The 27,979-nt window shown below is 49.6% G+C and overlaps 5 protein-coding genes across 7 annotated transcripts; 4 read left to right on the top strand and 1 right to left on the bottom strand.

The window, feature by feature from the left end:
- The first annotated feature begins 3,841 nt into the window (after positions 1–3,841).
- LOC117864971 (small RNA degrading nuclease 1) lies at positions 3,842–7,480 on the top strand. The gene is made up of 12 exons (XM_034749030.2): positions 3,842–4,043; positions 4,129–4,308; positions 4,423–4,512; positions 4,632–4,700; positions 5,031–5,171; positions 5,422–5,538; positions 5,610–5,679; positions 5,818–5,918; positions 6,141–6,275; positions 6,362–6,472; positions 6,550–6,654; positions 6,812–7,480. Exons 1-12 carry the CDS (start codon positions 4,011–4,013, stop codon positions 7,028–7,030), a joined length of 1,371 nt encoding a protein of 456 aa, XP_034604921.1. The 5' UTR covers positions 3,842–4,010; the 3' UTR covers positions 7,031–7,480.
- Positions 7,481–7,988: 508 nt separating this feature from the next.
- On the bottom strand, positions 7,989–10,805 carry LOC117864973 (protein COFACTOR ASSEMBLY OF COMPLEX C SUBUNIT B CCB4, chloroplastic). Of its 3 annotated transcripts, XM_034749032.2 has the most exons (8): positions 10,499–10,805; positions 10,221–10,402; positions 10,015–10,114; positions 9,848–9,921; positions 9,178–9,359; positions 9,035–9,105; positions 8,757–8,840; positions 7,989–8,449 (listed from the first exon to the last, which is right to left on the bottom strand). In XM_034749032.2, the coding sequence occupies exons 1-8, from the start codon at positions 10,625–10,627 to the stop codon at positions 8,387–8,389; spliced, it is 885 nt and encodes a 294-aa protein (XP_034604923.1). In that variant the 5' UTR covers positions 10,628–10,805; the 3' UTR covers positions 7,989–8,386. The 3 variants fall into 3 exon arrangements, with proteins under 3 accessions (XP_034604923.1, XP_034604924.1, XP_034604926.1); XM_034749033.2 differs by lacking the exon at positions 10,015–10,114 and having other exon boundaries at positions 9,178–9,300; XM_034749035.2 differs by lacking the exons at positions 9,035–9,105; positions 10,015–10,114.
- An 18-nt stretch (positions 10,806–10,823) lies between these two features.
- On the top strand, positions 10,824–12,648 carry LOC117864970 (flavonol 3-O-glucosyltransferase UGT89B1). The gene has a single exon (XM_034749028.2). It carries the CDS (start codon positions 10,924–10,926, stop codon positions 12,373–12,375), a length of 1,452 nt encoding a protein of 483 aa, XP_034604919.1. The 5' UTR covers positions 10,824–10,923; the 3' UTR covers positions 12,376–12,648.
- A 3,780-nt stretch (positions 12,649–16,428) lies between these two features.
- LOC117864873 (uncharacterized) lies at positions 16,429–18,742 on the top strand. The gene has a single exon (XM_034748946.2). The coding sequence runs from the start codon at positions 17,005–17,007 to the stop codon at positions 17,905–17,907; it is 903 nt and encodes a 300-aa protein (XP_034604837.1). The 5' UTR covers positions 16,429–17,004; the 3' UTR covers positions 17,908–18,742.
- Positions 18,743–22,613: 3,871 nt separating this feature from the next.
- Positions 22,614–26,232, top strand: LOC117865299 (probable glucuronosyltransferase Os04g0650300). Its single transcript, XM_034749455.2, has 3 exons — positions 22,614–23,759; positions 23,878–24,372; positions 25,693–26,232. Exons 1-3 carry the CDS (start codon positions 23,014–23,016, stop codon positions 25,799–25,801), a joined length of 1,350 nt encoding a protein of 449 aa, XP_034605346.1. The 5' UTR covers positions 22,614–23,013; the 3' UTR covers positions 25,802–26,232.
- Positions 26,233–27,979: the final 1,747 nt, after the last annotated feature.

Here is a 27,979-nt window from a genome sequence, read left to right as displayed (position 1 = left end):
GGAGTAAAGAAAAAAAAGATATACACATGAAGTATATAGGTTGATCACGGTACGTTGATCCCTAGCATTAAGATCGGTGATAGAAGCATGGGTGAGAGAGTAAAACTGAATATTCTCATAGGTAGACAGTGTGTGGTTACAATCCAGTTTCCACAACGCGCGGAGTTATTGAAACAAGAAGATTTTGAATTTTCCATTTATGTCTCATTTTCATGAGATACCGACTGTATCGTAAAATGACATGCACCGAGGCTTTGTCGTCACTGTTAGTTGTGTGCTATCATGTCCATGTGCTTGTGCGACTTTAAAGGCTCACGGTTCTGAAAAAGAAAACACACACCTATTGTTGAATTACGATTTTCTTTTGTTTCAAGTACACTTCACTGAAATGTGTGAGACCTGTTAGGGTGTGGTTAGACATCTCTATCAAACTGATCAGGCATTTTATAATATTCACATTCATTTGATTTTCAACTAACAACGATTCAGCCATATATAGGGACATGTTGTCGTTGTTGCGGCGTGTAATCCATTGTGGTATGCTCCCATCATGTCAGTGTGCTACTACGACTTCCAAATGGGGCCATTGTTCCAAAAATATCACATGCTTGTGGTTGTGATTAGAGCTGTCTTATGTCAAACTTACAGTTGCTAACAGTCATTTCCCTTTCAATGCCACGGACGTGGCCTTCTTTTCCGCACTGAAAATAATGTCGATGGACATTGCCGGCCGGGCTATATTCAGATGAACTATTTGCATCTAGTTTTTTACCTAAAATACACCGCCAGCTTGGCAGTTGAGAACAGCAACAAAAACCACTGCATCAAGCACCGGGACCATACCGCTTATCCTTCTAAAATCCTTGTGTGTGGCGTGTATTGTGCCTGCATCTTACCTAGGTCGCCACGGACAAGAGGGTACCCATCACCCTACATGCATCTTTTTTGGAATCTAACGTTCAAACGACGCATAGGAGCTGGGAAGAAAAAGGGCCCTGCCGTGGGCCCTCCGAGAGATTCGAATCTTTCGCCGCTTGGCTTGTGTTGTTGTGGACAGCAGGGGTTGGTTGGTGCGCGCACGTGAGAGTGAGCGCGCAGCTTCCAGGCACACGTCGAGCGTGGCGCCGCTCTGGAGGCTGACGCGTGGGCCCAGGAGAGCTTGAGGCTGCGGCTGACTTGTGGGGCCGAGGCAACAGGCGCCGCCGGGGACACGGACCGCCACGCGCAGCACAGGGTCCTGGTCCTGCCTGCCCCCTAGCGTCGTCCAACGGATCATTCCCCGGGGGGCACGGCCAGTACGACGACAGGCAGCAGCCCTTGAGCATCTCCAGGAGCCAGAGATCACAATCAGATTAACTTGGTTGTTAGAGATATTTCACCCCAGTAACTTTCACTAACTCTGTTTGCATGCAAGCTTTAGCTACTCTGTCAAGCCTGTATTGGCCGCATAACCTGGTTATTCTTTCCTAAAAAACGGGATTGAGCTAGACAGCTAGTGGTGCCACCACTTGTGAAGGTACCACCACCCCATTTCTAAGCTAGTAAAAAGGTACACCGTTCTGACATTCGGCTCGGACCATCATGCTTAGTGGATCCTACTTCTCCGGAGCTGAATATAAGATCGGCGAAAGGGACAAGACAAGCAGCCGCCTCTGATCAGCCATGACAAAATTCGAGCAGTATTTAATCTAATCACATCAGATTAAAATTGAGCAGGCTGAGTTGGCGCCACTGAAGAAAGTACTCTACTCTGCCACTACGTTTTGAACGGCTGCAACTTGCACGGACACAGTGCGTTTATTATAGTTTCTTTTCTAATCTCCGAGGACCGCTGTAGCGGGTGCACTGAACACAGAACACTGACCCTTTTTTAGGAGGACTGAACACTGACTCCCACGCTTGTTTGAAAAATGCAATCTTCATTGAACTCACGATCATATGTCTTTGTGGCATGCTTGTTTTGCAGGCAGAATTCCCTTGTAGCTGCACTGTTCAGAACTTCAGATCCACTCCCTGATGTCTATTCATACCACTGTCATCTCCGCCCAAAATGTAGCTGCTGCCTTCAGGCACGAACGCACTGAAAGATGCAACGATACTAGCTACGAGTAGAGGTTAGAGGGTAGCACTAGCAGAGCCCGCTGCACGACAGGCTGCCCACTTGCCCAGGGCCGCCGCGCCCTTTTGGCGTGGAGAAAGGAACATGCGGCTTGCCTGGCACATGACGCGCGCAGGCAGCACAAGAGCCAGCGGCCGTCCGTTTGGGCTAGGCAGGCTGGCCTAGTCGGCCGGCCGGCCGGCGGCGCAGTGGAATGCGGCCACAGGACTCGCGGCGAGATTCCCGGACCCCTCGTCGGCGCGGCGTGTGTTGGTGGTGGTCCTGCCGTCCTGGGATGCCGTGCGCGCGGGTCCCGAGGTTGGAGGTCGGCCGCTGCGCCCACTGCCAAAGATCCTCCTGGATCCCCTCGTCAGTTTTGCTGGCCACAGATCACAGTGACTTGGTGAGTGACCGAGTTCCAAGCCATCAGGACAACGTACGCAGGGTTGCCTGCGCCTGGATCTACTGGACCGTTTGAGGATCGACGGGTGGTAGATCCTTTGGTAAAACGGTAAAGAATCTCCTCCGTAATGCGTGGATGAAGACGTACACTCTACTCCCTCCACTAGGAATAGGAATTTAGACGTGATCACGTTCTTCAGCACTGTCACGACGAGACACGGCGAGAACGCACGCCGGCACGCGGTGCTGCTGTGGCCGTAGACGGCCGCAAGACACGTCACGATCGCGCCAAAGCATAGCTAGTAGTACAGTACATGACGCAGCGTATGCTTAGCTTAATTGCCTACGCCAGAGCTCGTTCCTCGCGTTGTTATCATCGACGCGGCAAGCAATTAGCAATATTATTCTTGCCGAGATTTTATTTCGATCGGTGTTAGCTAAGCACGCTTAATTGCCCGTGCGATTTGACCAATGACGAAGCAGGAGGGATAAGGCTAATAGACGGACCGCGTATGCAATCTTCAGAGCGTTGACATGCTGTACTGTCACGATGAGGCTGGCACCTGGGCTACGACGACATGTCCTGGTGGATATCCATCCAGGGTTAGGGTTGGCTTCAGACTTGCCGCGCCGAGGATGCCACGCTAGCGAGAGATCGATGATCCGTGTCGTAATCCACGTACCCTCTGCCCGTAGTGCTCGTGTGTTTGCAGCTGCAGCGAGCTCGATGAAAAACTCGTGTCTGCTAGGCGTCTGACTTTTTAGACCGCGCGCGACTGTTTCTTCCAGTGCGGACGCGCCTCCCTTTTTTTTTTTGGGTGGTGCGATCTGAATATGTGATCGTGTCTGTGACGTCAGAGATGATCGTCCTAGGCTCTGGATTTGCATTGGAGATTTGGGGTCCAGCTCAAACACCTGCGGCGCCCTGCCTACCGCACCCGTGATCTCTAGAACGCTGCTGAGTCATCGCCTCCGCTTGAGAGCTGTGAAGCGTCGTCACGGGAAAGAAAGCCAGCTGGAAAACGTCAACTCAACTCGTACAGGATCACCCGCGATAAAGATTACATTAACACCCTTCACAAAAAAATAAGAAAGAGAGATTAGGATAGATACCCTAATTTGACTGGGCCGGTATAAGTCACCTGAAATGTGTACTGATCCAGCCCAAAGATCATTGGCCTCTCGAGTGTTCTCGAGTAGATGCGGCAGCCCATGTTTAGAAGCTTGGATAGCCCTCTATGGATTAAGCCCACATATATACTTGGGCCATACTGGGCCTTCAAGTTACTAGGCCCAGCCTGGTTAAGATATGCGCTACGCTGCCGCGAAGAAGGGTTTTTTCGCGGCCGTTTTCCCCGTGCCGCCGCCAAACCCCGACCGCCGCCGCCGCCGCCGCCTACGCGAACACGCGACCGCCGCCCGTAGCAACCACCCGCTGAGTGCCGATACTCCCTCGTCCTTCCTCTCCCCCCGAACCAACCACTGCTTTTGGTTCCTGTGCGGTCGTCCGATGGCCAAGCGGCTCGCCGCCGCCGAGAAAGAGGTACGACCATCTCTAGCATCACCATCCCAAACCGGACAAATTTCCTTACTCTGCTTACCGCTCGATTGACTTGCCTCCATGCTAGGTGCTCGTTGAGGTCGTGAGGTTCACTCAGAAGAACGGGTTGAAAGGCTCCGATGGGGCGTGGAAGGATTTCTTGGCTCGGAACGACAGGAAGTTTGGCGCTTCAGTAAGCGACCCCAGGAAGCGCTCGAGGGATGTGCTGCTCGCCTTCCTGCAAACCTTCTCCAAGGATTTCCAAAAGGTCATCCCTCTTTTCTATTCAGTTCAGTATGTTTGATTTCACTAGCATCTAGTAGCCTTTAAGAACCCTGGTCCTGCCGTTGAGAATTTGAAGCTCGCATCCTTTTGGTTCCAGTACTTCGGCAAATTGGTTAAGCGTCAAAAGGAAAGAAGTGATGTGCAGCAGCATATGAACGATTTTCCTGACCAGGTTTCTCCCGAGCAGGTAATGTGCACACTAGGCCATGATTTTGGATTTTCTGGGTTAGATAAAAATAGAACCTGCACTGTGGGTATCTAACATCAACTGATCAGCTCTTGTGTTGATGTACATGCACAATGCAGAAACTTGTTCAACTGACGGCAGAGCACCCAGAGTACAGGAAAAATTATTGCTTCCCATCATACCAAGAGGTACCAGCTTTACTGTGCTTATGCTATTCTGCAAATAAGAATCAAACCCTTTGTTGATTTTGCACTTTTCCTTGGTGATCTTCCTTGTTATAGCTTAATTATGATTTTGTGCCGAACTCTTAAATAGTGTCCAATATCTTCATGATTGTTAAAATGATGACTGCGGTTGCAAGTTGTCTGGCATGCTTTTGCTAGTCAATATTCTAAAACAGAAGACCAATTTATAGTCCCATCTCCATATTGTATGAATCATTATGCTTTCACATTGCTTGTCCGGTAGTTGAAGAAATTTCAAACTTCTCCATAACCAGCTATTACTGGTATTTGCAGGGATGGAAAGTGTTGCGGATAGGAGATGTCTCAAGTTTGGTGAGCTCAAGTGCTATGTTGGCAATTGACTGTGAGATGGTCCTTTGCCATGATGGCACTGAGGCTGTGGTCCGAGTATGTGTTGTAGACAACAATCTGGAGGTAGTAGCTATTTTCTATAAGAAGCTTGTTAATATACACAGACTTATCTGGGCATTAATTATTTGAATTCTGCCGTTTCACAACATAGTACTTTAACAAAGTCTTGTCACTATGCTGTAAAAGTTAGCTGAATTTGTAAAGTTTCTAACTTGCATAATTCATATTCCCTTGGGATGTTCTTGGTTTTGAATCATGCCAGAGTGTTCCTTCTTTGTTTTGAAGTCACTAATCTCTCCATTTTCTTTTCCAGGTGAAGCTGGACACACTTGTAAATCCTTCTAAAGCTATTACTGACTATAGAACACACATCACCGGTGTATCTAAGAAGGATCTAGAAGGAGTCACATCATCATTAGTTGATGTTCAGGTATACTGTCTTTAACCTTCTTAAGCGTTTTCTTTGATTTTTGTCTCATTGAGCCTATATTCCTTCTCTAGAAATCGCTGAAGAGGATCTTGTCCAAAGGAAAAATTTTGATTGGCCACAGCTTATATAGAGATTTATGTGGTAAGGTGTGATTTATTTCGTTTCTGATCTATTTGATGTAACTATTCGATGTGTCCTTTGTGTTTATTTGAACATGCTTCATTTTTTGTTGCTCAGTAGCAGTTAATTCAATTTCTACCATGTTTTTCTCTTTTGCAGCCTTAAAGATTGATTGCTCTCAAGTTATTGATACAGCCTACATCTTTAAGTATGCCAATTTACCTACTACTGCATCAGCTTCCTTAAACAGTTTGTGCAAGGTATTGTCAGTGACAGCATAACATCGACTTCTTATCTACCTTTCTGCTTCAGAAGAATGTTTTTTGTCAAGTGGTGCCACTTAAACCATTATTCATAATAGGGGGCTTGCGGCTTGTCTATGCAGTGTATTTTTCTTTCTATGGTCAACCTTTTGTTTTTAACGGGCTTATTTTTCAAAGATACTTCATGGTATGTAACCTTTTTATTATTTATCCTTCTAGTCTGTTTTGGGGTATTCTGTTCAAGAAGAAGGCGAACCACATAATTGCTTAAAGGACGCAGAAGCTGCAATGAATCTAGTTCTCGCAAAGCTTAAGCATGGATTTAATGATCCCATTGAAGTGGCCGTAAGCAGTGTAAGTGCCAAAAATAGGAAGAAAAATTCTTAAATCTCACCATCACTATTGATGATGCCACCTGACTTCTTGTGATGCTTTCTTAGGTAATAACTGAGTCTGATTCGTTGAAGTTGCTTGCTCATAGAATACCGGTGCACCTGCCTTGTCAAGAACTGTGCAAAGTTTTCTCTGGGAACCCCAGTATTGATGACAAGGTTTTTTCTCAAAGTGTTGCTACTTGTTCACCTAACATGTACCCATATGCATTATAACTAACACTTTTCCTTTCCAGATTGATTCAAGGATTCGAGGTGAATTTTATTCTACATGTATTTTGTTCAATGAGATAGATGAGGTAGAGAAAGCTTTTGAAGCACTGGATGGCCAAATGACTAAGGTACATATGAAGACATGACCACCTAATCATTTCAATTCAAAATTTGAATGGATGAGGTGCACGTCAGTGATTGTACGGTTTTACTGCCATCTTATGGGTTTCATCATCACTGGGCAATTAACCATCTGCATTTTTTTACATGACTGGAAACATGCAGGACTCTGGTGGGCGACTTCAAAAGCATGTGCTGATGAAGCGTGACAATGGAGATGTGGTGAACTTCTACGTCCGGAAGATGGTATACAGTTCCCAGCCCAACCAGTTCGAAGTTCCAAAGAAGAGACCACAGCCTACTGAGGATGCGGAACCAAAGAAAGAACATGCCGATGGGGATCAGCAAAAGAAGAAAAGAAAGAGTAAGAAGCATGTGAACTAGGCACAGGTGTCAGTGGTTGAATGAGGAATTTCGTGCCAGATGCTGAGGTCTTCTGGTTACAGATTGATGCTGAAAGGTCGTTGATAGTGAACTGTAGGCGAAGAACGCTGTGATCATGAGCTGTTTGGAGAGGAACAGTTTGGTCAGAGCTCGGCGAAACCAATTTTGGAGAGGGTGGACTCGTAGTACTGGTACCCATGTACGAGGAAATAGTGTCCGTTTCTCCGATCTCACGATCCGTTGCTGTTCTCGTGCGGTGTGTGCTAATCGCCTGGTTGCCTAGAGGGGGCATTTGATTCTTCGATTAGACTGACGTAGTCGGGCATGTGGTTTGCCAAATATGGTTGTCGTTAGAAAATTTTGTTCGGTAATGCTACAGAACTGATGTTCAGAATCTTTCTTGAAGTACATTGCAATGGTTAAGTATTGATTGCAACTATTGTTTATGCATGTTTTGAATGTTGCATGAAACATAGTGTTCATGTTGCGGTGGTAATTTTCTATCCCAGAGTCGAACGATGTGATTATTTTTTTCGCATATTTTTCAATGTTGCAATTATAGATTTTCGATATTGCAAATATTTTGTTTTAATGTTGCAACGGACCGTCCGTAGAAAAATTCCCATCGGACGTTTGGACGCCAGCATCGTTGAATTTTGTTTTCACGAATCTGTATACTACCAGTTGCCTGGCGTTTCAGTTTGAGTTCTCCCAGGTGAAAGTGGTAAGGATTTGGCTCAATTAATCACAAATTACGTCGAGACAGTGCTCATGTTATTGAAGTGCATCGTGTTTCCTTTGGCACAGGGTTCGGGTGCTCTACAGACTACGAACCACCGCCGCCTCACTCTACGGATCACAAATCCGCCGCTTCACTACCGTGTTCTCTTTGAGCCATTATTTGCTGCTGTGATTATACTAAGAAAAGGAATGAATGAAAATTGCAAACACACGCAAAAAAAACAACACATTATGTCATTAGCCGTCTTGCTTTGCGTGTACTCAAAAGGAATGAATATATGCAAACACACGTAAAGCCATTAGTTATGTGGCTATGTTTTGTCAGACATTGAGACCTGAACTAACCATCAATTCTTCAGAAAGCAGTCCCAGTGTTGTGACCAAACAATGATAAACCTGATGGCCAGACCCAACTGAACAGGTTAGTTTCACCAATTCGCCACTACCTGCACATGCACTATTTGGAGCTTTGACTATAGGGGCTCTGGTTCAGGCTATTCAGCGTCCAGCCGTCCACATGTATGCTTGATGAATTATCACGTCAGACAAGGACGATGTCCTCACTTGCAGGAGACAGGCGATGGTGAACCAAACATCCGATAATCTGCCCAGTACTTAAGGGTTATAAGACTTCGACAGTGTGGCATCCAACTTGTCTGCGATCATTGCAATCCATGCCTGCAAGGAAGGACAAGTGGATGATGGGTCACCCTCCAATGGTAAGCTGAACTTTTACAAGAAAATGCACTCTACAGCTAGTACAACTCCCAATTCTCGCACAAAAGCAGAACATTTGTTTCTCCATTTAATCAAACAGTACTCTAGTACTCTATTTAAAGAATGCAACTGCCAACATTTCAGAATACACTGCTACAAACAATACTGCAGGGGGTTTGTTTCAGGGTCAAAAACAGGAACTACAGCACTTCACACAGAAATCCTAAAAGCTGCTATCACAAATTCACAATTGAAAAAAATGACATACCTGATCAATACTAGTGAACCCTCTTATAGTATCGCCACCAACAACTGCAATTCCCTTATCACCAATTGGTTGTAATATTAGTGCCTATAGAACAGAAAACGTGTTAATAAAAGTTTTGGTCCAGAAATTTCAGATAATCCCTTCATCTGAATTTTGGTTTCAGCTTCTGGACATGAAAAGAAGGCCCTTTATACACTCCAATTCATATAAGAAAGTGTATCATTGCTCGAATATATGCTTCTATGTAACATCATCTCTAGAATAAAGTGAATCAGCACCTGTGTGTTAGCAGGCAAGAAGGGCAACTCAGACCTTCCAGGATACAAAGCAAGGTTTGCCAGATAAGATTCTGCTGGAAGACTCTGGTGAAATTTCTGAAAACAAATGGAAAAACCTTCGAAGTAAAATAAGAGATACTCACGCTTCTTGGATTCCATGGCACTTTTGTAAAGAGAGCCTTGGATGAACTTTTGTGTATCCACAGTAAGTGCATTACCATCTTCAGGAGATCCCGCAGCAACCCCAATTTGAAGAATGCAATTACCTCCATACACAACAACCAGTGATTTGCAACAAGTTGCAGTAGTGAGGGAATCCCATGTCCTATTTGTAAGAAAAATAAGGAATAGCTAACTTCACCAACTGAAACCCTTTGTATAACTGCATATAGGAGGTCGTGGATTTATACAAGTGGGATAATGCTAATTAATGGTAACAAGCACAGATTTCGTTATCTCCAATATCTTTCAGTTAGTATACAAAATTATAGCTGACGAATGTGTGGTCTTAGGCAGAGTGCCACACGATCATCAATCACCCAAACGCATTGCTTTCACTATAAAATATGTATGCAAAGGGCAGTTGATTATCAGGGGAGATTTTCAGAATTACTACTGAAAAGATGCATGCAGTTGTTCTAAGTCCAAAATCAACTGGCAGACAATGGGCTATTGTTAGCACACGGGTGACACCTAGCAGTGGCACCTCAGGACTCAGGTGATTTTTTGGGTCATGATTCAAGATCTCTCTGAACCATTGTTGCTTTTTAATTGTAAATAAGAAGAAATTCCGTGTATCAGTAGAGCAGTTACCAAAGTAGTTCATGAAGAGCAGAACTTGACACACCAGGACCAACTCGTTTGCATTCGACACCTCGAGGAACCACCTATCGTCAAATTCAGAATTGAGAAATCACTCAACAAATTAAAACATGGGTTCAGAGTATAGGGAATGTGTGGTCCAAAATCTTAATTCTGACCGGAGAAATGGATTTCGGCCGGATGGACAACCAAACGAGGCCGGCAAGAATGTCAGTCACGGAGAGAGCAAGGGTCAATATGTCGGCCCTCGACTGCGAACTAGGGGTATGGAACAAACGATTAGTGTGCCCAAATCGCATCAATTCGGGGCGTTCGCAGGTGCGAGGTACCGAGCGATTTCATGGCACTGCAAGTGCGGGCAGACCTGGAGGCGTCGGCGACGGCGGCAATTCCGGAGACGGCACGGTTGAGGAGGACAGCGACGAGGGAGGCGCCGCCGACGAGGATGGGCAGGCTGCGGACGAGCGTGTCGTTGCTCCGGACCCAGCCCTCCACCCACTCCTGCCGCGGCCGCAGCGCCCTGCTGACGCAGCATCCATGCTCTCGCTGCAGAAGACGAAGGAGAACCGAGTTGCTGAACCCATCACCGTAGTATTTGTACGAAGGCCACGAGGACCGAGCAAACGGAACGGAAACACGCACCACATCGGAAAGCGGTTGCGGCGGTGAGAAGGCTCCGAAGGGAAGCCGGCGGCCGAGGCGCGGGGCGGGCGCCGTCCGCAGCGTTGGCTGCGGGAGTGGAGCTGAGATAATGCCTCTGCTCAGCTCCATGCCGTTCGCTCAGCGCGGTCGAGGGGCGACTGGGCGAGCGCGAAGCAGCCGCAGGCGAGGACGGCGACGGCGACGGCGAGCGGAGGACGCCGGTAGTTGGATGGAGATGAGCTGGATGGTGGGCCCGATGAGTCACGCATCATATTTTCGGCCCATCTTCCAATCGGGCCGGACAACGCGATCCAACTGCCCACTCCCTATTCAATCGACCAAACCGCGAATTGATAGAATAGGACCCGGACCCGCTCGCATTTACAAGGCTCACCAGCGGCCAACCGGCGACACCGCACCCAGCCATGAAGGAGACGGCAGCCGCAACACCTATCCAAGCGCCGCACGTGCTCGTCGTCCCCTTCACGGCGCAGGGCCACACGCTGCCGCTCCTCGACTTCGCCGCCCTGCTCGCCGCGCGCGGCCTCCGCCTCACCGTCGTCACCACGCCGGCCAACCTCCCGCTCCTCTCACCTCTCCTCGCCGCGCACCCCGAGGCCGTCCGCCCGCTCACCCTCCCGTTCCCCTCCGACACGTTCCTGCCCCCGGGCCTCGAGAGCACCAGGGGATGCTCCCCGGAGTACTTCCCCGTATTCGTCCACGCGCTCGTCTCGCTCCGCGAGCCGATCCTCGCCTGGGCCAGGTCGCAGCCCGCCGACCCCGTCGTCGCCGTCATCGCCGATTTCTTCTGTGGATGGGCGCAACCGCTCGCTCGCGAGCTCGGAGCCGCCGGGATCGTGTTCACGCCTTCCGGCGTCCTGGGCACTGCCATCCCTCACTCGCTGTTCCGCCGCCTCGTGAGGCGCCCTGCCGAGTGCGGCGACGAGTTTACCGTCAGCTTCCCTGCGATTCCCGGCGAGCCGACGTACCAGTGGAGAGAGATCTCCATGATGTACAAGTGGTTCGTGGAAGGCGGAGGCGGACACGAAGAGCAGGTCGCCCAGGTCCGCGAATCGGTGAGGCAAAACTTCCTCTGGAACCTGCAGGAGAGTTGGGCGTTCGTGTCGAACACCTTCCGGGCGCTCGAGGGGAGGTACGTGGACGCGCCTCTGGAAGACATGGGGTTCAAGCGCATCTGGGCGGTGGGCCCCGTGGCGCCGGAGACGGACCCCACCGGCACGCGCGGTGGGGAGGCGGCCGTCGCGGCGGCCAATCTCAGCGCGTGGCTCGATGCCTTCCCGGAAGGCTCGGTCGTGTACGTGTGCTTCGGGAGCCAGGCAGTGCTGACACCGGCAGTGGCGGCAGCGCTGGCCGAGGCGCTGGAGCGCAGCGCCGTGCCGTTCCTCTGGGTCGTGAGCACCGGGAACAGCGGCGTTGTTCCTGAAGGCTTCGAGGCGCGCACCGCGGCGGCGGGGCGCGGGCTGGTGGTGCGCGGGTGGGCGCCGCAGCTGGCGACGCTGCGCCACGCCGCGGTGGGGTGGTTCATGACGCACTGCGGGTGGAACTCGGTGCTGGAGGCGGCCGCCGCCGGGGTGCCCATGCTGGCGTGGCCCATGACGGCCGACCAGTTCGCGAACGCGTGGCTGATCGTGGACGAGGTGCGCGTCGCGGTGCGCGCGTGCGCGGGGGGCTACGGCGTCGCGCCCGACGCAGGGGAGCTCGCGGCCGTGGTGCGTGACGCGGTCGGAGAGAAGGCCCGCGGCGTGAGGGCACGCGCCAAGGAGCTCGCCGCGGAGGCTGCGCGAGCGGTGAAGGAAGGCGGGAGCTCGTACGCGGATTTGGAGGCGTTGGTGCAGGAGATTCGGAAGCTGTGCTGAATTCAAGCTGATGGTCTGGATTGCACTATTGTTGTGTAATTATTTTCGAAAGTAAGCAGATCCTGATGTTTAATTGGTTGGGAAGAACAAAATGTTTGGGTTGAAAGAGCATATTTTTGAGCTTTTCCGTTGTTTTCACAGCATTTGTAAATTGTAAATGAAAAGAACATTTGCAAAATCGGGGAGAGGGGGGGGGGTGTTGTAATTTCCTCTCTCTTTTCTTTTTCTCTGTAATTTAGTGTCTATCAAAAGATTTGAGGCATTAGCAATTTACATATTGACAATTACAACTCATGGTTTTGGTTTGTGTTTGCAAAGTCTGACCACCTGACGGCACATGCTTAAGGTTAACTACCAGGAGCTACCAGTCTACCACTCGTTCTGCACCGTGCACATGCAGAACAGCGTAAGCGTAATTATCCGAGGAAGAAATTCCGAACGCCATTCACCAGCATACTAGAGTTGGTGGTTGAAAACGGCACCCCAACTGGCATCTTTTGATTTGAACAAATGGTCACTCCGATCAGTTCGATCAAACTTTGATTATTTGAAGTAGACCAGAGCAAGATGAGCCCAGCCCAAGCATGGCGGGCTAACCCCCGGCCAGAAGCTCATTTAGCACCGGGCTTGGCATTGGTTTTGCATGCCCAGAAAATTCGCCCGGACCGAGCCTGGCCTGACTTGGGCCTAAATTTGCTGGCTCAACTGGGTTAATGGGCGGGCTGGTGCGCTGATTTTAGGCCTAAAACTAGAAACCACGGCGTTAATTGTTGGTTCGCTACGGGTATATTTGCATTGTGTTTTTAGTGTCGAATTAATATATTGGTATTGGAGCACTATCCCGTCAGAAGAAATAGTTTTCAGGCAAGTCACTAGAAAAACTGGGGCGCGACGTTGGTGCGCCAGCTTGGGCTGGTCCAGTGGATGACCTGTGAGTAGTATTAGCGTAGCCCATGTATGGAGGTGGAGACGATTACACAATTGACATGGAGATGGGGATTAAGTGGATCGAGAAAACGGACGATGGAGCCGTGGAGACTGTAGTTCCGGGTTGGCAATTTTGTAAATGAAATTTAGGTTCTAATTGTAGAGAATACAAGAGGGAGTCAAGACTTGACAAGAGTTTTGTTAGTCTTTGTAATCCTTGCAACATCGATAAAACAATTGTAGAAGAAATCCCTTTTGACGTTTTGGATCCTGAAGTTTATCTTTTAATTCATTGGCAGCAGAGATATGAACGTTTCTCTACATATGTTGAATTGAATGAGGAGGAGGTATTCGAAGCAGCGATGAACATTTCACGTATAGGAAATTTGAGCATTGCATATCCAAATTCATGCTATTGGATGAAAACAAAAGTACAGGTTGGAAAGTTTTTGACAGTTTTTATAATGATCGGTAGGAGGAGAACAGGTGTGTGTTTGTATAAAATTCAAATTTGAAAGGCACCCGAGCTTCTAAACTACTTATCATTCATTGGATATTGGCAACTGATTTACATTTTTTTAGAATTAACTAAGGATAAATTATATTAATTGATTGAAGACTTTAATTAAAAGGGAAGGTAGTGCAATGATCGGTTTTTTGAGGAGCTATGTAATCTGATTTTTTTCCAATACTTGACCTTAGATCTACATAAAATGCTTCGGATTTGAAAATTTGGTGTATGAAAATGTTGTACATTTTTAAATTTTGAATAACTTTCATATTCAACACCTTTTAATTTGAACGTGTTTTAGTGTTTGAATTGTAGAGGCAACCAATAACCGATGTAACGGATTGCAGGTTGATTTTGGTATAGTTCGAGAGTTTCTCAGATAAATGGCATTTCTATAAAGCTCGAGGAGGTTTTCAGAAAATTGCCTAAGAGGTGGCTGGACTGTGGGTTGATTTCTATAAAGTCCAAGGGGTTTTTTGAAACAATGCATGAGAGGTGGGTTGGACTCCAAGTTAATTTCGACAAAGTCTGAGGAGTTTTTAACAAAATTGCCTGACCTATTGGATAATCCGAGCCGTTCATGTGCGATCCGACGCCCGAGGTTTTGCGGGTGACGTGGCTCGTTATCGGCCCAGGAAGTTTTGACGGTTTTTCTAATAAATGGCATTTCTATAAAGCTCGAGGGGGTTTTCAGAAAATTGACTAAGAGGTCGCTGGACAGCGGGTTGATTTCTATAAAGTCTAAGGAGTTTTTCGAAAAATGCCTAAGAGGTGGGTTGGACTCCGAGTTAATTCTAACAAAGTAGGAGGAGTTTTTCACAAAATTGCCTGACCTACTGGATAATTCAAGCCGTTCACACGCAATCCGAGGGTCGAGATTTTGCGGGCGACTTGGCTCGTTCTCGGCCCGAGAAGTTCACCGGTTTTAAGTGATTCGGACTTTTTGTCAGCTGGCAGGACGTGCCTTGACGGCTACATGGCAAGTTAACCACCCTAGTGCGAAAACGATCTGAAAGCAATAAAAAATGTCGCCAAAACCATTTTTCCTTGGAAACAGAACTGGAAATGGTAGGTTGAGATTTGAGAATGAAAACAAAGGAAAGCTTCATGGTTCTAACAATTCATAATTTTGGTAACTACCATTTGCCAGGCATGACAAAATGATTGTCTTTTGTTTCCCACTCAGAGTTATGCTACATGTTTGCAAAGTGACCAACTATTGGGCACATGCTTAACTTCCATCTACCGCTCGTCCTGCACCTTGCAGACCAGCATAATTACCTCGACAAGATGACCAGCATATTAGAGGGGGTAGTTGAAGTGACTCAGCTCTTTAAGCTGCACAAGACTGGCGTATTCTGATTGAGGTTAGTTCCTCATTGTTGTTGCCCTTTTAATAAAACAGATGGTATGGCACTGCACAAGACTGCAGCTGCAAGTATTACACGCATAGTTTTCAGTTTGATTCGAATGCGATCTGACTTGATTACACTGAAAGGTAGTGTCTTAAGAAGAGCAAGTATCATGCGTTCACCAAATCAATTTGAACGCGACCTACTCAACTACTCACCACTCTCTATGTTCAAAAACTACTCACTACTCTCTCCAGATGCCTACTGGCTTTGTGTTGTGAAAGGGGGGGAAAAAAGAAACAGAGGAGAAGCCGCCATCTCCAGAATACGAGAAAACATGCGGTGTCCGATTCCCATACGCCGACAATTTGACTCGACCAACTCCACTGTCTCATGCCATCTGACGGACCATTTCGTGAGGAAAATTAGCGAGGCAGCAACCCGTGTGGCCGCCGGCCGGCATTCTGGGGCGAGGAGGAGGAGGAATCTTCCATTCCCCTGCTTTTAAGCGTCTGCTCGTGCATCAGCGTCGATCAGGACCTCCCAATGACTAGCTGTACCCGTACCCTTTTCTCTCCATTATATTGTTTCAACCCAAAGCAAAGGCATGGACCTTCCTGAACTGATACCATTAGAAAAGCAGTACAGCTCGGCAGCTGGTCTCCTCCTCTCTCTCCTGCAAAACGTTTTCGCCGCTGGAGTTGAGTTGTGAACCATGTGCGGGAATTGCTCGGAGCCCGGGTCATCTTTCAGCGAGCTGGCAGACGAACTGCTCGGTTATCTTGCAATAAAAATAACACTCTGTCTTCAGTCTGAACTCTGAAGTCCAACACTCATATTTCTACTGCTCAAGTTACTCCTGGTGCTTTCACCACTGTATCCTGACCGACAAAATCTGTTATGCAACCTGATATCGGATTGGGCTCTGCAAGTCGAGGAATTTATTGTAGAATGGTCCAAGATCATGCAACACGATCCGAACAGAAATGAGATGCCCAGCAAAAGAGGGACATGTAACGTCAATCCAAAGCTTGGGTCTTCAGTGGCCTAATGTTAGGGCCATGTTTCTGCACAGCTGGAGGTTTGGCCTGAGCTGCCCATAAGTCAAAGAAGTTGGTTATGGGCTCAGTGGGGGTGTACTACGACCCCAAATGATTGCTGTCCTCTAGTTTTATGCTGGTGGATTGTCAGGAAAGAGCATGAACAGGAACAAATAAGTGCCTGGTTTAATGGTGGAGCTAAAGTTTGATGTGTCCAGTGTGTTAGGAATAAACCCGCCACGGCGTGTTCATGGTGGCGTGCGAGTGTGCCGTGCCATGGTGTGTTCATGGTGGCGCGTCTGAGTCAGGTCGCGTGCGTGCGTGCGTTGCAGTTTGTTTGAGTCTGGTTAGGTCCATAGGGTCAGGTTCAGCTGCATGTCGTGTACATGCGTGTGTGTAGGTAGTTACGTAGCAATCGCTAGTTTGTTAGTGGACGGAGTGGGTCGTGTGTGCGGGTGCCGATCTGCATGAAGATGGCCACGTTGTCCGGGAGAGCGAATGGCTCACGACGACGTTGTGCATGTCATGCGGATCATGGCAGGAAGGCCGGATGTGGAGGAGTGCTCCTGGCAAGTCCGTGGCCTATTTGTAGCCCCTGCGCTCCTCTGTTCATTTTGCCGAGTCTAGTGAAATACAAGTGCCGAGATACCGGAGCTATCGGCTCCACGGCGTTCGTCGCCGGCAGCAAGAAAAGCTAGTGTGCATCCCTTGCATTTTTGTTGCGAGCGTGAGATAGAGAGCTAGCCATCGTTTCGTTCCTGGTGGTGGCCAACATTTGGTACCAGAGCCGTGTTAGATCATGGCGAAGATCGGCGACGCGACCAAACAGGAGGGCTCCAGCTCAAGCGGCGGCGAGCGGCTCCTGGCGGCCGGCGGCGTCGTGGAATTCCCGATGCTGACGAAGGGCAACTATCAAGAGTGGGCGCTGGTGATGCAGCTCTCCCTCGAGGCCTTGGAATTATGGGACAAGGTGGAGGAGGAGAGCAAGGACAGAGCTCAAGACCGGAAGGCGCTGGCGGCGATCTGCCGTGGCGTGCCGCCGGACATGCGGGCGGCGCTGGTGGTGAAGCCGTCGGCGAAGGAGGCCTGGGCGAGCATCAAGCGGCTCCGAGGCGGCGACGATCGAGTCAAGGCGGCGAACGTGCAACGCTTGATGAAGGAGTTTGAGAATCTGGCATTCACGGACGGCGAGTCGGTCGGGGACTTCGGCGTGCGCGTCGAGCGGCTGACGGCGAGGCTGAAGGACTTTGGCGAGGTGCTGCCGGACGCTCGGGTGGTGCGCAAGGTGTTGCGCTCCGTGCCAAAGAAGCTGAAGCAGGTGGCGGTCTCAATTGAGATCCACGGTGACCTCAACGCCATGACGCTGGACGAGCTTGTCGGCCAGCTGCAGGTGGCAGAGGAGGCGGACGCGGAGCTGGAGCTGGTGCCCAAGGTTGCGCACGATGGCCAGCTGCTGCTGACGAAGGCTCAGTGGGAGGCGCGGTCGCGTGGAGGAGGCGGACGTCGTGGCAATGGCGGTCACGGTGGCGGCGGCCAGGACGACGACGACGGCGGAAGCAGCACAAGTTCCAGGAGCGGGAGGAGTCGCTACCGCGGTCGTTGCTTCGACTGCGGCATGCGCGGGCATATGGCGCGTGATTGCCCGAAGAAGAAGGAGAAGGCGTTGTACGCCGACGTCGACGAGGAAGCAACGCTGCTATGAAGATCGAGTTCCGCCGTGTCGAGTTTAGGAGGAGATTGTTAGGAATAAACCCGCCACGGCGTGTTCATGGTGGCGTGCGAGTGTGCCGTGCCATGGTGTGTTCATGGTGGCGCGTCTGAGTCAGGTCGCGTGCGTGCGTGCGTTGCAGTTTGTTTGAGTCTGGTTAGGTCCATAGGGTCAGGTTCAGCTGCATGTCGTGTACATGCGTGTGTGTAGGTAGTTACGTAGCAATCGCTAGTTTGTTAGTGGACGGAGTGGGTCGTGTGTGCGGGTGCCGATCTGCATGAAGATGGCCACGTTGTCCGGGAGAGCGAATGGCTCACGACGACGTTGTGCATGTCATGCGGATCATGGCAGGAAGGCCGGATGTGGAGGAGTGCTCCTGGCAAGTCCGTGGCCTATTTGTAGCCCCTGCGCTCCTCTGTTCATTTTGCCGAGTCTAGTGAAATACAAGTGCCGAGATACCGGAGCTATCGGCTCCACGGCGTTCGTCGCCGGCAGCAAGAAAAGCTAGTGTGCATCCCTTGCATTTTTGTTGCGAGCGTGAGATAGAGAGCTAGCCATCGTTTCGTTCCTGGTGGTGGCCAACACAGTGATTGGGCTAAAATTAGAGTCATTAGTTAGCTCTGATCGTGCGCCAATTATAGGATTTGTTGGAGCACAAGTACAGACAAGGGAAGTGGAGTCTACAATTTTTACCTTACAAGTTTTTTGCTGAACTGATGGACACTAGAAATCACAAACTTCGGCAAGTCCAGCAGTGAGATTTTTTACAGTAGACGAGTCACTGAAGAAGGTCACAGCAAACCTATCAGGCTCACAAGCACTGAATTAGGCTGTTTATTGCAATCAACTGATATTACTGTTAACAATGTCGCTATACTTACAAGCAAAGTATATTATCATTATATTCGATTGAGTCCCTTCAGTATCACTTGAAACTGTAGCTACGGATACTTTTCCCATTTTTTGGTACGTCTGATCAAACTAGTAGTTTCCATTTTTGGTCCAACCGCATGAAATGGAAACAGATCAATATGGAGGATTGAAGCTTAAGCATGGATCATCCCAGCCCTTTTCTTACAAAGTCTACAGCAAAATCGCATCGCAAAAGGCCGAAGATTACGTGATGATTGCACACGATACCAGAAAAAATTGTCGAATACTCATGGAATCTGGACCGGAAAGTCCCCCTTTTTTCTCTAAACAAAAACAAAGGCCTTTCGCTACCAATGTACTAACATGCAGAATTGTCCCTGAAAACAAGCAAACAATTGCCCCGTTTTCTTCCTCCCCAGGTGGCACTGTAGACCACTGCAGAACGCGCACCGCCACAGTTTCAGACATGTGCAGGCTCAATCAGAGCATGAGATCAGTACAGAGAAAATAGTTAATGGTGGTTAGCGAGTCGTTTCCGGATGCAAAGACTGGAAAAAGGGAGGACCAAGCAACCGCCTTTCTGCAGGGGAAACAGCACGCTCCCTTCGATGATTACTGGAGCAACCTGTCCCCGCTGCAGCGCTGCTTCCCTGTCGGCACGGAGATGCAATGGTAGATGGTTTTTACTCTTACCTACTGTTGCTTTGCTTCTTCACTTCCTCGCAGTAAGTGTAACTACACAGCAAAGAATTTCCAGTTTGCACATAGGCACAGCACGGCTTCCTGTTTTTCTCCGTTCCCTTGAGGTGAAAGCATTTCGTTTTGCCATCGATCTCGTGGCTGGGCACGGCCGGCGTTTAGCGTAAGCGAGGACGCTCCAACCACTACTCCAACCAGTGGCGCCTAAAGAAGGTAACGGGGATTAGTTAATGCTTAAAAGCATGGAGATCAGCAGCAGCGGCAGAGGAAGGGAAAGAGAAGAGAGACAGACCCAAAGACTCCACCTAATTGCAACCCAGACGTCGCTTTTTCGTCAGGAAATGATTAATCCCATCCCATGAGCTAGCTAGCTGTTAGCCAGTAATTATGATGAGCACTTGAGCATATGGCATCCTAAACAATAAAAAAGATGTCAGAAAGGGGAAGGAAAGAAATATTAGCGAGTGACGCATGCTACTCATATGGTCATACTATGAATTATATTGTGCTAGTGATGATGTGTATGCTCTACGTTCACGTTTCACCGAACGGTCAGTACGTTGGACTAGGCAGAACAGATGTTCATTCAGACTTCCACGACGAAAAGAACTGTTCAAACCTCGAAACACTTCTGAATGTACTCCGTTTTAGGTTTTTAGCAGTAGGACAGAGAAAGGAGACAGAATTGGTACTGGATTAAGAATAATGCTCGATCGGTCTGCTGGTCTTCTCCTACCACCGAGTTGTTTGTTAGACGAAGGACTGGTAGTTCAGATGCAGTATTCACCAACGGAAGCTAGCCTTGGCCAGCCGGTGGTGATGAGCGTCACACCAGGCTGCGTATGTGTAGCGAGGAGAAGGTATCCACCAGAAAGACTGGGACCCGCTTATGTCATCTGCGTCCATTTGCATTGCAGATTTTGTCTGTACTATGTACCCTGATGGAGGTGGATGTGCTAGACCGTTGACAATCGATCAGATCGGGGGGCATCAGGCGCGTGTGCAAACAGTCCTTGATAACTTCGCCGGACTCAGCTGGATCTGTACCGGCCGAGCTTCCGTTTCGTCAAGCAAGCTCCCATGTCGTTTGCACACTGCGTGGCTTCAATGTGTTGAGCTACTTCGTACTGTCCTGTACTGCCCCGTCTTCCATCTGTTTCTCTTCTTGCAAGAGATCCATCCATCGAGTCGTACAAGCAGGCTCTGAAACGAATGGAGCGGCAGCTTTCCTGCTTTGTGAAGGTAACTGGCTTCTATCAACCAAAAAGACACCTCGAGCTCGTTTGCAACTTGCTTCTTTCAGTTTCGGACAGCGAATCTGGCTTCTGGCAGGCACGAACGTTTTGTTTTCTTAGCCCTTGTTTACTTCGCGAATTTGGGAGGTGCCAAATTACTGTAGCAACACTGTAGCGTTTCGTTTGTATTTGTGAATTATTGTTCAAATATTGACTAATTAGGCTTAAAAGATTCGTCTCGCAAAGTACAACAAAACTGTGCAAATAGTTTTTGATTTCGTCTACATTTAGTACTCCATGCATGTACCGCAAGTTTGATGTGATGGAGAATCTTCTTTTTGCATAGTGTTAAAGTTGGGAGTTTGGAGGTAAGAGAACAAGGGCTTAAAAGGGAAAAGGAAAAATGACTGGCAGCCTCGTACGGGCTTCCAGCCAGCATTGAAACCCGAGCAGATCTTGGACTCCGACCGGGCGACCGTGAAAAGAAATAGAGTGAGGAGATTAGCAGCATGGGGATGTAAATGACATGCAGATCATGCTACAGTTGCTACATTTATTCTTAAATCCAGGTTTGGTATTGGATCCGGAATGCATTGCCGCTCATGGGCTCGCACGTGAATGCCATCCCCTATAAAAGCGACAAGGAAATTCCGCGGCAGTTCTGGAGCTGTTTGGATATTTAGAGTTAAAGTTTAGCTCCTGTCACGTTAGGATGCTAATTGGAGGACTAAATATGAGTTAATTATAAAACTAATTGCAGAAGTCTTGGGCTAATTCGTGAGATAAATCTATTAAGTCTAATTAATCCATTATTAGCAAATAGTTATTGTAGCACCACATTGTCAAATCATAAACTAATTAGGCTTAATAGATTCGTCTCGCGAATTAGCCTCCATTTGTACAATTATTTTTATAATTAATCTATATTTAATACTCCCTAATTAGTATCCAAACATATAATGTGATAGGGCTAAAATTTAGACAAACATGCTCTTAAAAAGGCCACGCGGGTGCTAGCAGTTTATTTGGTATTACAAGTAGTACCACAAGTTCTGCCACTGCAGTAGCAGCTGATCACCCAACTCTTTCCACATCAAGCTCAAACAATGAAAAGGTGAGGAAAGGGAATGCAGCCATGCACTGTCGGCAATCAGACTGTAAACTTCAGCGGGTAAATCCTGTCTGCATTCTTACGTCGGAAAGGATCAAAGGAAAGCTTGGAATGGGCTCGCCGCCGTTCAGGTTCAGGATCTGATCGAACACTGCGGCCGGCCGCCGTGTCTAGCGCGTCCTGTGTCCTGGGCGGGTCGAGTTGCTTTACGCTTCTGCCATGACCTGCTCTGCTGCATATGATGGCGCGCTCGAGTTCTGCGGCAGGGGCGCACGGCGACGACGCGGAATACGAACCGAATTTATTGCGGGTTGTCGGAGCGGCACCGTCGGTTCGCGCGTCGCTCCAGAAGAATGAAGAACGCAGCAGCAGCAGCTGCCACCGCATCGCGCACATTGATCACAGTACCAGATCACTCGCCCGCCGCACGTCAGATTAGGATTCCACTAACCAGGGATAGGAAGCACTGATCCAGTCATGGCGTTTACTTTTACTGGCAGTAACCCAGTTTTGGAAGCACTGATCCAGTCATGGCGTTTACTTTTACTGGCAGTAACCCAGTTTTGGAACTCAGGGCGTTTACTTGTACTCAATACTCTGAGCCTTGACTAAAGTAAATGGCCTTTTTTTTATGACGGGATGGCTTGGCTGGACGAAACGAAAGCGTGTTTTCCTGTCCACACACACTGCCTAACGGCCGAAATATTCCGACCCTTTCTGGAGGCCACCGTCAGCCTGCCAACCCACCCACTTGGGGAGGGTGTCCTTTTCCCTCCGGGCTCTTGGCGCACCAGACCACCAGACCGGCGCTGCTCCCCCGCCGCGCCGCGCTTGCCAATTGCCAAATTCCCAGGGGGCCATCGGCCATCCCCACCTCACCATCCGCCACCAGCCGCTGCTGCCCTTCCCCCCCTGCCCCTGCCGCTGCCGCGCTCCTAATAATTGCCCCCTGCTTAGCGCCTAGCCCTCCAGCAGCAGCGGCAGCGTTCGCGACGAGTGAACAGGGCCACGCTATATCACCAGCCGGGCCTCCCCCGACACCACCTCCGCCGACTACTGCCACCGCCCGCTGCCATAGCACGTACGCTGCGAGATCGCCGGGGGTGAACGCAGGCGCTCGCCGCGGCGCCTGAGAGACAGGGGGCGCGCGGGATCTTGGTGCGCGCGTTTGACGGCGGCAGCATGAAGCTCCCGCTGCTGCGGCCGCTGTGGCCGGGGCTGGCGCCCGCGGCGGGTTCGCCCGACGCGGCGCCGGAGCCGGCGAAGCCGTCGCTGCCGGCGGCGTGGCTGCTGCTGCACGCGCTCTTCTGCGCCACCTCCATGGCCGTGGGCTTCCGCTTCTCGCGCCTCATCGTGTACCTCCTCTTCCTGCCGACGCCGCCCATCAACCCCGCCGCGCACCTCGTCTCGCTCGTGTCCCCGCCCGTCATGCTCGCCGGCGCCGGCAACGCGACGACGGCCACGATCACCACCACGACCACGACCACGACCACCGTCACCACCACCACCACGGTGGCCGCCGAGATCGGAGCCGCCCACCCGCATCACCACCACGGCCCCGTCTTCGTGGGGCGCCACCCGATCCGCGTCCGCTCCTGGCCGCACCCGGACCCCAACGAGCTGCTCAAGGCCCACCGCATCCTCGCCGCCGTCCAGAACGCGCAGCGCAGCAGCAAGCGCCGCGGCGCCGGGCCGCCGAGACCCGTCATTGCCGTCACCCCAACCACCACCTCCGCGCTCCAGGTGCCGTCCCTGACGTCTTTGGCGCACACGCTCCGCCTCGTCGACGCCCAGCTCGTGTGGATCGTCGTCGAGCCGGGACACCGCACCGACGCCGTCGCCGCCGTGCTCTCCCGCTCCAACCTCGACTTCCTCCACATCACCGGCCCCGGCGACTCCACCGCGTCCCTCCGAATGCACGCCCTCAGGTACGCATCCTCGATCGAACCACGAGATGGGATCTCACCTCTCGCTGATTCATTCGCACAGCTCCTGCTCATAATTTAGATCTCCCTGACCGCTGAATCGCTGATCAATAATGCACAGGGAGATTCGGGCGAAGCGAATGGACGGCATCGTGGTGTTCGCCGACGAGAACAGCATCCTGCGGACGGAGCTGTTCGACGAGGGGCAGAAGGTGAGCACCATGGGCGCCGTGCCCGTCGGCATACTGGGCGAGGACGACGGCGCCAGCGAGTCGTTCCTCCAGGCGCCGTCGTGCGACGCCGCGGGGAAGCTGGTGGGCTACCACGTGTCGGAGGAGACCGTGCTGCCGGTGAACCGGAGCGACATGCTGCTGTCCAGCAGGCTGGAGTGGACCGGCTTCGTGGTGAGCGCGCGCGTGCTGTGGGAGGACGCCAAGGAGCGGCCCCAGTGGGTGCGCGATCTCGCCGCCATCGACGACGCCGACGCGCGCGCCGCCAGCCCGCTCGCGCTCGTCACCGACGCCGGCCGCGTCGAGCCGCTCGCCGGCTGCGCCCAGGCGGCGCTCGCGTGGTCGCTCCGGTCAGAGAGTCTCCACGACGTCAAATTCCCACACGAGTAAGTTCGCCGGAGACCTTGTCTGGAATTTGAATCTTACCATTGCCTGCAATTAGTATTACCGCGTGATTATTAATTGCCCATGCTTAACCTTTGAAGCAAAAAAAAATGAGCTAGTCGCATGCTATCTTTTTAAGCAAAGAAAATGAGCTAGTTGCATGCTTATAGATCTAAGATTTTGTTTCGTGGTGCGACACGAGGTACGTTTGGTTGCGCAAATTATGGTTGGGGGTGATGGTTATGGTGTTCCTAATCGCTTTGGTAGGGTGGGGGCGATCCCTTTGAAAGCAATTCGTGTAGGCCTTAATCACATGCCGACCGGGCATAACAGGGACCTTCTTTTAAGGCCCTCTCCAACGGGGAGAGGGCCTAAGAACACTGCCACGAGAGTACCAGTAGCACTGTCACAGAATACTCTTTCTGTACAGATTGTGATCTGTCCATCTCTGTCCCGGCTACCTGCCTGCCCCCGCTGGTGGTTGCCATTTTCATGAAACAGAGCTTGTGTCGGTTCCTGTTTCTTTCGTCTTCGTGCCTTCCTTCTCGTAGCGTGGCACCTTTTCTGCGTTCCCTAAATCCAGCCATAACCTTAGGATTCTTTTAATATATAAGTGGAACAATGACCTGTATAATGAACAAGGAACACACACATTTTCTTGAGAAAAAAAAGGAGAGATTTCCAATCAAATCATTTCGTGATCGTCGTGGTGCGTGTTGTTTAATCACGAACACCTTACTTTCTCCAAAAGGCTCTCTATTTGCTCCACATGCCCACCTACACCTAACCTAGCTGTCGTATGCGTTGTGTCAAAAGCAGAGCCAGGTCATTCTAAATATTCATAGCTATCACTTCAATTAACAATATCCTTTCAATCACTAATAGACCACTACTACGTAGCTATCATCACTACTAAAAATATACTAGCTTTCTTGCAAATCTGCATAACTTGGTCATGTTCTATTTTGGATACATGTCAGTAGTACAGTTGTTTGGTATGTACTTTGGTGTTTAGTGGTCTGAGATGCGCACAAATTCAGATTAGAAGATTTTGGGAGTCTAAGGGAGGACTAGAATTTTTTGTCGGCATCTCTGATGGCCATATGAAAAGAGTTTGAACTTTGGTCAATGCACGCCTAATCAAATTGAACAGACCAAATTCAAATACTATCATGTTTCAGCCCTTGTGCACTTGTACGTAATTACAATTATGACCAAACAATTTTGAATTTAGCTTCAGGGATCACATATATACCTAACTACGTTGAACTGACACTGTTTTCCCTAAAGTAGATGTCTAATTAAGTGACATTTTGGTGCAGATGGAAAATCGATCCTCCTCTTCTGAATACTGGTTCCCATCAGGAGAATGCCAAACCAGAGACGCCTCTGAAGCAAACAAATCTAGCAAGCTCTGAAGATCAGCACTAGGGATCAAAATTTTGTGGACGGTAGAAGTCAGAGCAAATCAGGCAGCTGTTGCTCCCAGGATTTGTCAAAAGTCTCCAGTTCCCCACTGGTGCATCCCTCTACGCGTCGTCGGTGCCAACCGCTGCCAAAGTAACAGAAGCCAGCTCAGCTCAGCAGCTCATTTCTTTGGACTCTACAGATAAAGTCATCATCAGTACATGTAACTTGGACCCTTGTTCATCTAAATCGCTCTGTATCAACGTATAAAAAAAATAGATAAAAGTTTAATTATCCATACCTCCCACCCCCTTCGTGTAGAATAGCATTTTTTAGGCATATTGTTTTCGTGTAAAATAGATCAGAGCAGGGACTTGCAGAAAGTCTTGTGGTTTGGAAATCAAAGCATTGGTTGTACACTCGTAAGAAATAATGATGATCCAGTTTTCACTTTACTACATTTTGTTTGTTTCCGTTGCGCGAATTGTATGTCGGTAGTGGTCGATTGGTCTTGGTATTCCTAACGTTAAAGATTGGTCGTCTGGGAAACGCTTCCGCAGCTTCTCTGAACCTGCTGTTACCTTCATATTTTCACAGTCAGAGATCTCCTAAGTATTTATTGATATCTACTTCACACAACTTAATCGCTCTGTTGTTAAATTCATCTTTGACCCCTATCCTTTTAAAAGAATTCCCTGCTGATAGCGTTCCTGAATTTTCTCGTAGTCGGCAGATTTAGGGACCGTTCTGAACTCCAGAAGTGAGGGGGTCAAATATACGTTCAGACTTCAGATATCCAGGATGCATGGACTTGGTTTGTCATTTTTTTAGGAGTCCGCTGGAGGGCCGGCCCGAGGGTGCGATCGACGACAACGAGATAGCCGGAACAAAAAGCCCGCTCTTGTTGTCATTCGAAGAAGCAGGCCCTAAATATCTTGGGCTGTACCAACCCGACTGAGCGCTCGTCACGCCGACAAATCCAACCCATATTGGGCTTGTCTACTAGATGGGAAAGTGGTAAATCCAGGCATAGCAGCCCGCATCTCAACACCTACCTTTTTCCCTTTCCTATTTTCGAAACATTCAGGAGCCCTTTTTGGGAACGATCTGTAACGCCATCGAAACGGTAAAAGCAAGAGAGAGAAAAAAATCACAGGAACAATCCCGAGCGAGACGTGATTGGGTTAACGGTTTAACGCATCACAGTTCAGAGCATGTTTGTTCTAAGCTTGGCTAGGGTGGAAGAGTGCAGACAGTACAAGAAAGCAACAGGAAAAAAAAAAGTGCTGTTAAAGTTAAACTAATGTGACGTTTCGTGCTGAAACAGAAGAAAAAAGATTTTTCCTCCGATGCTTGGTTGGCTTTATTTTGGCCGTAACGGAGGCATCTTGCGACCTCAGGTGGGTTCACACTTGATGCAGCTACTCGGAGATTCTGAATTTAACACTGCTGGACTGGATGTCTTGATTGCTTGATTGCTCAGTGGCCTGCTGGGTTAGCGTCTGAGGTTGGGTTACGCTCGAGAGCATGAAGAAGAGCCTTTCAGAGGAATTGACCGCGGGCCTTATCCGGACCTGATTTTAGTTATCCGGAGTCCGGATGGTCCTGATCCGGACATGGCCTGATGCAGTTGGATGGTTTTGGCACGTCGAGTGGATAGAATTTACCGCTACCGAGAGCACGGAGCTTGCCACTTTTGGACTGTTGATTTCTTTTTTTTTTCCTTGCGACCATATACTCTGCATCGGCAGTTCATCGTTTCAAATTCTCGACTCCCAACCGAGGCCGAGAACCTGTGAGTCACCGATGAATCGCTGCCCAAACCTTGAAACCTAGAAACCCTTTCGTCACCTGCGTTGGCTAGGATAGCAATTAGCAAGCACCCAGATATCCGTGCGTTCGTGCAGCTTGAATCAGTCAGCCGGTCCACATTTGCATTGAACTGAAAGGGTCTCCAATTCACAGACGCGACGTACCCCAGGAATCACGTAGGAAGAAGAAAGGATCCCGCCAGCCTGCTCCAGTGCCATACAGCGTTGGTGCCCATTCCGCCGTCGTGCCGTGCCGTGACACGAGATGGCTGGTTACGGGGAGTGGAAACCCATTCTTCCCGCCCTCCACGTCGTCCATGGATCATGGATCGTTGGGTTTGGGCCTATCGCCTCCACGATTCCTCATAGCCATAGGAGTGGCCTAAGGTTG

The sequence above is a fragment of the Setaria viridis genome, chromosome 7 (genome assembly GCF_005286985.2).
Source record: "Setaria viridis chromosome 7, Setaria_viridis_v4.0, whole genome shotgun sequence".
In the NCBI taxonomy this organism is placed as follows: Eukaryota; Viridiplantae; Streptophyta; class Magnoliopsida; order Poales; family Poaceae; genus Setaria; species Setaria viridis.
Note: the sequence above shows the minus strand (reverse complement) of the source record. Positions and strands in the feature narration are given on the sequence as shown.

Excerpts from the sequence above, each read along its gene's own strand:
- LOC117864971 (XM_034749030.2), top strand. The coding sequence starts at position 4,011 with ATGGCCAAGCGGCTCGCCGCCGCCGAGAAAGAG. Across the intron at positions 4,044-4,128 it reads TCGCCGCCGCCGAGAAAGAG|GTGCTCGTTGAGGTCGTGAG; the intron begins GTACGACCATCT and ends CCTCCATGCTAG. Across the intron at positions 6,473-6,549 it reads ACCCCAGTATTGATGACAAG|ATTGATTCAAGGATTCGAGG; the intron begins GTTTTTTCTCAA and ends TTTCCTTTCCAG.
- LOC117864973 (XM_034749032.2), bottom strand. The coding sequence starts at position 10,627 with ATGGAGCTGAGCAGAGGCATTATCTCAGCTCCACTCCCGCAGCCAACG. Across the intron at positions 10,403-10,498 it reads CGCAACCGCTTTCCGATGTG|CGAGAGCATGGATGCTGCGT; the intron begins GTGCGTGTTTCC and ends CGTCTTCTGCAG. Across the intron at positions 8,841-9,034 it reads TCTTGCCTGCTAACACACAG|GCACTAATATTACAACCAAT; the intron begins GTGCTGATTCAC and ends TCTGTTCTATAG.
- LOC117864970 (XM_034749028.2), top strand. The coding sequence starts at position 10,924 with ATGAAGGAGACGGCAGCCGCAACACCTATCCAAGCGCCGCACGTGCTC.
- LOC117864873 (XM_034748946.2), top strand. The coding sequence starts at position 17,005 with ATGGCGAAGATCGGCGACGCGACCAAACAGGAGGGCTCCAGCTCAAGC.
- LOC117865299 (XM_034749455.2), top strand. The coding sequence starts at position 23,014 with ATGAAGCTCCCGCTGCTGCGGCCGCTGTGGCCGGGGCTGGCGCCCGCG. Across the intron at positions 23,760-23,877 it reads CTCCGAATGCACGCCCTCAG|GGAGATTCGGGCGAAGCGAA; the intron begins GTACGCATCCTC and ends AATAATGCACAG. Across the intron at positions 24,373-25,692 it reads GACGTCAAATTCCCACACGA|ATGGAAAATCGATCCTCCTC; the intron begins GTAAGTTCGCCG and ends ATTTTGGTGCAG.